Source organism: Anopheles darlingi, chromosome 2 (assembly GCF_943734745.1).
Source record: "Anopheles darlingi chromosome 2, idAnoDarlMG_H_01, whole genome shotgun sequence".
NCBI lineage: Eukaryota > Metazoa > Arthropoda > Insecta > Diptera > Culicidae > Anopheles > Anopheles darlingi.
In genome coordinates, this window is record NC_064874.1 from 74,911,352 (window position 1) to 74,919,948 (window position 8,597).

Sequence of the window (8,597 nt, forward strand, 5' to 3'; positions counted from 1 at the left end):
CCTGGAGGGTGGTGTCATCATCATGCCTTCAATGCGAACACGAAAGGCAGAGAGAGAGAGAGAACGAGAAATGTTTTCACGCGACCCCACCGGATTCCCGGCACCCGGTACACACGCCGTCGGGTGATTATGAGGACGACATTTGGCTGGCCATTTGCTCGGCTCGGAACGACGGACGGACGGAACGAAAACGATCGTCGAGTGGACACGAATGCGGTGGCGAGATGCGAAATTAAAACGCTTTATTGTTATGGTAATCGAGGAATGTTTGGACGCGTCCGACGCCCTTGTCGGCCGGTGGGTGCACTCACTAAAGGGAGGAAGGGAGGTGAAGGGAACGGTAGTGGGGGGGGGGAGGGGAGGCGTAATGCCACGCCGCACCCATTAACGTGGATTTGTTCACACAAATCTTCGCAATGGAACTCGGAGAGGTACTCGAGAATCCCCTCCACCCGCGAGTAACCGATAACGGACACGGTATGGGGCAGAAGTGGCAGCGGAGGGGGGCAACTCACTCTGTGCACTGTTCACGAGTACCACACCCTTCCGCCACCTGCCACCAACGCTGCCACAGACCGCAATGGGTCGTCTCGGTAGCAGACGGCATCCGGCCGAGACGTCAGTGTCTCGGGCACGCGGCAGCCGTTCCGCTCCAGCTCGCCCGGTAAATGGTTTCCCGGGGCCCTTTTTTACGGCCGTGGGACCTCCCTCCGGCTGAGTTCACGTCAGACGCACTTTGCTCGTGGTGTGTGTGTGGGAAAGCGTGTCCTGAGCCGCGTGTCATAATCGATAAGAAAAATATTAACCGAGTGGGAGCAATGGGCGGTACGAGGAAAATGGGCTGGAACACTAAAAAACAAAAAAAAACCCTCTGGAACCGTCGTCTGGAAGCGAAAAAGGTCAAACAGATATTGTGCAGGAGGATCTGGAGCAGGAGGACCGAATATCCTTCGCCGTTACGTGTAGGGGTATCGCGTTAACCTCTAAAGTGATGTTTAAGAAGGTCCCCGGGGGTGCTTTACTGGAACTACGGCGTGCCTTTTGTCATCCTTTGGCAACGGTGCGTGCGTGTGTTGCGGTGTCTGTAGGCCTCCTAACGATAAGCGCTGTAGGATAAGTTTATTAATTTCAGCTGTTACTATGAATCGTTTGGTGTGTTAACTAGTTGATAAGAGGGGATCCTCTTCCTTATGTTTCTCTAATCGTGCCCTGCTTTGCGCAGCCGATCCAACACCTCATTGACAAACGTGTCAAGCTTGAGTTCCTCCTCCTGTCGGTCCGAAACGGAACGTAGTTTCAGTATGCCACGAGCGAGCTCAGCGTCTCCCAGGATAAGTGCGTAAGGAATGCACTGTTCCTCGCAGTATCGGAGCTGCGCCAACAGTTTGGGATCGCGTTTATAAGAATGTTCCGCCTGGAAAAGAGTTAAAGGCAGGATCATTAGCTGGGAAACTCGCTATTACCCACAGCAAACTCACCTTGATTCCAGCAGCCCAGAGCTGGTTAAGGATCTCCAGACGCTTCAAAAGCAAACCCTTGTGAGCGGAAGCGACGTACACTTGTGTCTCTGCAATGCGCACCTTCTGCTGATCACCTGATCGGGATGCCTTACTCTCGAGCAGCGAAAAGATGCGTTCGAATCCGATCGATACCCCGACGCAGGGTATCTGCTGATCTTTACGATGGAACGTTCCCACCAGATTATCGTAGCGTCCACCACCAGCAAGGGATCCGACTGAGTTCTCGTCCGTCGCACGCAGCACTGCCTCGAAGATGACTCCCGTGTAGTAATCCAGTCCACGAGCTAGACTGAGGTTGAAGGTGATACGATCCTGAACACCCAGCAGCTCGCAGTACTTCAGCAGCAGCCGCATATCTCGCAACCCTTCAATGGCGTCCTCAAAATGCTTCAGCTGGGAGTCCTCTTCAAGCTGCTCGATCAACTCGACACCGCCGGTAAGCGTGACGTACGTTCTGATCCGATCCACCGTCTTCTCATCGAGCCCTTTCTGTTCGATCATCTCATCTCGCACACCCTCCCACGGCAACTTGTCCAGTTTATCCACCGAAGAACCGATCGTACGGAACTTGTCCACCGGTACACCCGATGCACCGAAAATCCCGTCGAGAAGCTTCCGGTGGTTGAGCATCACGGTAAAGTCACCGACCGCCAGCTTGTCCAGAATATCGACCAACACCTTCAGACACTCGGCATCCGGTAGCATCGGTTCGTACGTTCCGGCGATGTCGAAATCACACTGCAAGAACTCACGGTACCGACCGCGGCCAATCTGCGGATTGTCCCGCCGGTACACCTTCCCGATCTGGTACCGCTTGATGTGGCCAATGTTGCTCATCGCGAGGTAACGAGCAAACGGCACTGTTAGGTCGTAACGCAATGCCAGCAGCTCACCGCCCTGGTCCTGAAGGTCGTAAATAAGCTTCGCATCGTCACCGTACATTCCACGAAGCAGCTCCTTCCGCTCGAACACCGGCGTATCAATCGTGACGGCACCGTGACGTTCGAACACATCGATCACCTGCTTGAGCGCTCGCTGCCGCAGTGCCATCGCGACCGGATCGTAATCCCGTGTACCTTTTGCCGTTTTGAGCATCGGGCTGACCGCGTTGCTGACTTTACTTTCCCGGTGTCCCAAGGCGACGCACCACTGGAAGCAAAGGAGGAGAAAAGGAATCAGAGGCGATAGACGAACTGAAATGCACTTCGTAACCGGTTGCCTTTACTAATACCTGGCGTTGAGCAGCTTTTCCCGAAACCAGACGACGGAACATCCGGAAAGCTACCTTGGAATCACTGTTGGAATCGGCCATCACTTTAAAGACAACACTTTCCACTCGCGATAAACTCGGAACAATCGAAAAACGCGTGTCGCTCGCTCGCTGCAGTCAAATCCAACTCCACGGCAGGCTGATGCAATATTGGCATGGAAACCGCTAATACCCAGCATTCCGTTGACGACTGAGGGTAGTGCTTCCGTTTCGCATGTAAATAATGAACCGGTGATTTTAAAGCAAACAGTTTAGCGTTTAGTTACTTTCCTTGCGTTTAATTAAGCGATTAATTTTGTTGATCTTTTTCATAAAACCCGCCGTTTGGCCGTTTATTTGATTTGACTTTATCCGTTTACAGCAGCGCGTTCAAGCGTAATCCAAATTTTTTTTTTGAATTTCCGCTAACTGATTCCGCTACCGCAGTGCATTTTCTTTGTAAATCGCTTAAAACAGAACAAAGAACTGTGCTGCCTTCTGCAGAGATAAAGGAAAATCTTGTATCCCAATAGAAAACACGGTGTCAAAGTGCAAAAAAGCACCGTTGCAACGATTGCAACCTTGACTTTACACCGCGAGACATTTTACCAGCAGCAGCAGCACTAGCACCAGCACACGGTATCCACGCGGGCTATTTGCAGCATACACTAATTAAAAAGGAATACTAATTTTGCTTCCCCCAAAAAAAAGCGCGCCGCTGGCTGTTTGCACGAAGCCACATTATGTACCGAAGCTTGCGCGTCACTCGTTAAGTTTTAGATAATTGCCCTGCACCCTCGCGCATTATCCCCTCAAAGGGTCTTGGCTGGCCAAGCAAACCCGAGGCTTTGAACCGCTGCAGCTCGTTAGTTGAGAAGCAAAGCAAATCACTAAAAGTAGAGGACGGAAAGAAACGGAAAAAAGTAGAAGTGGAAAAACGGATCGAGGAAAACATGGGGCTGAGGACACTAACAAACGACACCGACAAGACAAGACAGCAGGGATGGGTGGTTGGGTTCCCCCAAAAGCCATTACACCTAATCTGGCAAACTTTGGCTGTTTTGCGCTGCGCTGCTGCGCTGCTGCTTGCTGCTCATCCTCATCGGCCACTTGCTATATGCTTGGCACGCTTGCGGCCATCCCCGGGGCGATATGCTTTTTGTGATGCAACTGACCCCCTTGCCCGCCCCCCGGACTCGGTGCTAAGTCCTTCCGGATGATGCCCGTTTTTATGGTCCCTTAAACAGTGCGCCACCACCACCGCCGCCATGCATACTGGCATAAGCTCATTGCTGACTCTTTCCCTCTCTCACTCTCTCTGCACCTCCCCGTTCCAGTCCGCTCCTTGGAATGGCCAGCCAGCTTGTGATTCTTTACTCTTTGGACAACTTAGCGCGTTTTTGGTGGGGACATGCGCTCCGACAGCAAAAAAAACAAAAAAAAGAAAGAATGCCACAACCTCGACCAAGGGTTTTCCTTTTACTCGTTTGCTTTTTCCCTGTTCATTTTTTTTTTCGCCCTGTTCGAGGGATTCAACAACGACGGCCAAATAGCTCCCAGGAGGACCGGTAATTGTGCTTTTGGCTGACCACCGGCCACCGTCACTGCCGACACGGACCACTTTGGTGAAGGTGAAGCCCAAACACAAACACGGATCCAATGGATCTCCGGGCTGTCCGGGTTCCACCGGTTGTGTAGCACCTGGCCCGAGTGCTGGCATGGGATTTTCTGACACCTTCAGCGAATGTCCGGCTCGTGTGAAACGGTGTCCACCACGGGACGGGACACCACTGTGGCCACCAGAGGCCTCGGTGTATCGCTTCGGTGTATCACGACACCCGCGCGCTACCGAGATGCGGCGAGATTATAATGAAAACAGGCTGCCACTTCTGCTGCCCATCCGGCCTTACACCAGACAAGGGCACCAGACAAGGTGTACAAAGGGCCAGCGAAAATCTCGAACATTCCATTCCGTTCCGTTCCGGTTTTTGTTTCTTTTTGTTGCGTTTTGCGCCTTCCCCAAAAATCGCAACCGAAAGCCAAACTCTGGCGCCGCTCGCTAAATGCCACACATATGGACCAGCGTGTCCTGGATGGTAAGACAGGGAAAGACAGCAAAGCGCAAAGCCGTCGTGCCGCCGTGTTCCGCCCCCATTTGGTCCCCGGGCCCTGGAAGCAACCTTGGATGAAGCGTTAGCACATTTTAAATTATTTTCAAATTTAAATTTTTAATGCTTCCCACGGGAGCGATTCCGTTGCCACGGTGGCTGTCAGGCGGCTGGGATTTGGCGTTCGCCGGTGCGCACGGCCGGGACACGCCGGGACACGCTTTGGCACGTGTGAACGGTCGCCATGCTGGCGCAGCTGTCGCCGGACAGGGACGAGTGAGTGAGTGAACCGTGCCGTGCCGTCATCTAAAAGCTTTAATAATGTCATTAATATTATCATCGCCGTTTGTCATGACGTGCCACAGTTTTCGAGAAAGATGCCAAAGACGCTCATCGTTGCGCCCTGGGAAATCAGCACAAAACGGCAGACCCGGTGGCGTGATGGCGATGACCGTATTTTGCGCGAGAATTGCACCCCGAAAAGCTGCCCCAAGAACGAATGGATGCTGGAAGAAAAACAATCCAATATCGTACGACGGTAAATGGTTCAGCAATTAGTTGGAATTGTTATCTACATCCTTCCCCCCTCCCGTCAGTCCGGCGTCTCGTCTCGTGATGCACCAAAATCGGATGTCCGGCAGGGAGTCGGCACTTTAGTTGTTCCGAGTGGGAGTTTGCTGTTCGTACAAGCATCAGCGCAGCGAGATGTCTCCCTCGGCGGTAATAGGCCTAGTCCACAGGTATCGCTGCCATTACCACCAACTCCAGTAGCGTAGCACGCGAGATAATTGCCAGAAAGGTGAAGAAACAGAGAGAGAGACAGAGAGACAGTGAAGCGTTTAAGACGATACTTTATATCAATTAAATTACATCCGGCAAACGTCCAGCGCTTCCCCGGGTGCGCATTATCCCAGCCGGTCTGTCTCAAGCCGGGCGAGAGGGGAGTGGAAGAGGGCTGGCAGGTCAGCAGTCATGGCCTCGACGCCTTGACAAGAAGCCTTTTGATGGGATCAACAGGCAAGTGCTTGAGCGAAAAAGGGATTTCAAGCCGTACCATCTCGGCCTCGGCCATGGCCAAAAGGTCACACAACAAGGCAGCTCGATGTAGGAAGGAAGCGGTGTGTTCATACAATAGAGCCACCCGGCACCACCAGCTCACTCTGTCTCTCTCTCTCTCTTTCTCCCAACGGTCAAAGGGATGAAGAGCGAAGAAAATGAAAAGTTGTTCAATTACCGGAACCATTGAGCGCCATCAGGCGGCGTTGTGTGGCCGTCGTCGTCGTCGTCTCCTCCGTTGGGCTCTCTATGTCTTGGAGTGTCTCGCTACCGGGCACCGGGCACCGGACAGCGCCGATCCCGGGGAGTACCTTGCTGTAAACGAGCCCCCCCCCGTTGGATTGGATAGGGAATGCATCCCGGGATCCCGCCCCCGGATGAAGGTTATTAAATTGAAAATTAATTATCCTCCGTAACAGGTGTTTGCTGAAGTCAATCAAAAGTTAACAGCAACAGCAGCAACAGCAGCAACAGCAGCAGCAGCAGCAACAGCCCAGTGACCGTCCCGTGGGGATTCCCGGTGCGATTATCGAGCCAGCATCTGACAGGACAAAAGGACCGGTACCGAGGAAGAGAAGGCGGCCTAGAAGGTGGGCTGCATCGTTAGCATTACAGGCTTAATCACCGATAGAGACCTTCCCTTCCACAACGCACGCACCATGACCAGCACCTGGCAGGACCGGTATTATTCCGTGCGTAACACGCTAGATACGGCCCCGGTCGTTGTGTCTGTTGTTCGGTGCAAACCGTGGCGTGTACCGCTGGTAATGGTTTCTCCTCTTCCCGAGGAATCCTTTGGAGTCATTTTGTAATCAGACGTTTTAACCTGACGGGCCGTTGTGTGCAAGAGCACGAGAAGCGTATAGCGTTTGCGTTTTGCGATATGCCCTTTTTATCGTTTCATTCTGGAAGGCATGGAGCGCGTTTTCCTCTTTAATCCCAGCTCCGGTGATTTCCACATTTTCCGTTTTCTCGTCCACCATACGGTAGAGACGGTATTGCAGTTGGTAGCGTTTGCTGTCCTGCAGCTTCATGCATTAGTTAAAATGTGCACTTTGCCGAGGTTCTTGAATCACTTAATTGTCGCAAACCTCCAGACCGTTACCGATGCCATTGTGCCAAGTGGTCCTCGGAAAGAATCATAAAACACACATTTCCTCCATTCCCAGTCCCAGGCCAGGCCAGAGAATTGGAGAGCAGCACGCCGTTTATCCACTCAAACGCCAATCAGATTAATTTGCAAAAAGCTTTACCGGCCGGGCCGGTCGGTCGGGCGTTAGTCGTCACAATCACATCTCGCCTGCCCCTGGGGTCAGCTTATACAATTTGTACGCTTCTCTCTCTCTCTCTCTCTCTCTCTCTCTCTCTCTCTCTCTCTCTCTCTGTCTGTCTCTCTGTCTCTAGCTATGTTTCGCGTTCTTTCTCTATCACTATCTCTTTGGGCTTAATCATTACGACCATAATGTCTTTATGTATGGTCCGTTCCGATCTATCGCTACACATCTCGGGGCACACACAGGCATCAACATACGTACGCCCTGGAGCGTGTCAAGCGATCCCCAATAGCGAGGCACGCGTTCGGCTCCTCATTCCTCCTTGGACTGCGCTCACGGGAATCCTTTCAAGTTGATAAATATTCATGAACATCAACCGACGAACAGCCGGACATTTCAATGGACATCGCACCGTCGGACCGTCAACTGACGAAGAACGAACGAACGAGCAAGAAAGCGAACGGGAAGTGGAAACGGGAAAAAGAAAAACTTTCCCGCCCGATCCCGATACACCCGGTATCTGGCAGAGACATCTTCTCCCGCAATCTGGGCTCCCGTTCTAATTGCTTCTAGGACTCCTACCCCCTGTACCAGCTCCTCTCTTTTGCTTTTGGTCTAGTGGTACCTTCTAGCCAGATCCAAAACATCATCCCCTCCACATTCTCAATCCCTGGATGGAGTCCCTTTTGGCCCACGGCCCCAGGCCAGCAAATGCAATCTGGGTCACCCGGGAGGGGAACGGTTCCCCGTCGTCCACAGTGGCAATAAGAGCGAAAGAGAGAGCATAAAAAAAGGGAAAACCGAGAAGGAGAACGAAACGGATGGTCTAAATGGTGAGCCTTCTCCAGCACAAGTTTAAAGTCTAATCAAAATTTGCATTCACAATCCGGAACTAACACTAACACCCCTCCTCGGGGGGGCAGTAGTCGGCAAATCGGGAAAACGATGATGGAATTTTCCACCTCCATGAGCCCATTTCACACACACACACACGGGTGCATTATGGTGCCCTAACTTTAAGGTAACGAATATGGCGCGAGATATTGCGCGTTGGCACGTGATTTCAGGGTCTGGCTGTCTGTCGTAGCTGGTTTCTTTTGCGGAAAACCCGGGAATAAACGCCCCGGGAACCAGGAGCGGCACCAATCCTGGAGCCGCGTGATGCGAACCCATGGCCGGTAGAAACTGGCACAAACCTCGCGCCGCGGTGCCGCGAAAAGGTAAATGAATGATGGAGAGATAGTTGGCAATGCCAAAGACAAATAAACAATGCTCCAATCGCCGGTGCCGGTGCCGAGCTGAGGCGATTCGGTCGTGATCCCCTCTCCCCCGGTCGTGTGCACGTTCACGTCCTCTCATCCCTTTGGTGCACAGGAGCAAGGAAAACAGG

General features: G+C 52.5%; 1 protein-coding gene across 1 annotated transcript; it reads right to left on the minus strand.

Moving 5' to 3' along the window:
- Positions 1–1,198: 1,198 nt before the first annotated feature.
- Positions 1,199–2,832, minus strand: LOC125959528 (histidine--tRNA ligase, cytoplasmic-like). Its single transcript, XM_049692353.1, has 3 exons — positions 2,752–2,832; positions 1,479–2,669; positions 1,199–1,414 (listed from the first exon to the last, which is right to left on the minus strand). The coding sequence occupies exons 1-3, from the start codon at positions 2,830–2,832 to the stop codon at positions 1,199–1,201; spliced, it is 1,488 nt and encodes a 495-aa protein (XP_049548310.1).
- Positions 2,833–8,597: the final 5,765 nt, after the last annotated feature.

Excerpts from the sequence above, each read along its gene's own strand:
- LOC125959528 (XM_049692353.1), bottom strand. The coding sequence starts at position 2,832 with ATGGCCGATTCCAACAGTGATTCCAAGGTAGCTTTCCGGATGTTCCGT. Across the intron at positions 2,670-2,751 it reads GAAAAGCTGCTCAACGCCAG|TGGTGCGTCGCCTTGGGACA; the intron begins GTATTAGTAAAG and ends CTTTGCTTCCAG. Across the intron at positions 1,415-1,478 it reads TCTGGGCTGCTGGAATCAAG|GCGGAACATTCTTATAAACG; the intron begins GTGAGTTTGCTG and ends ACTCTTTTCCAG.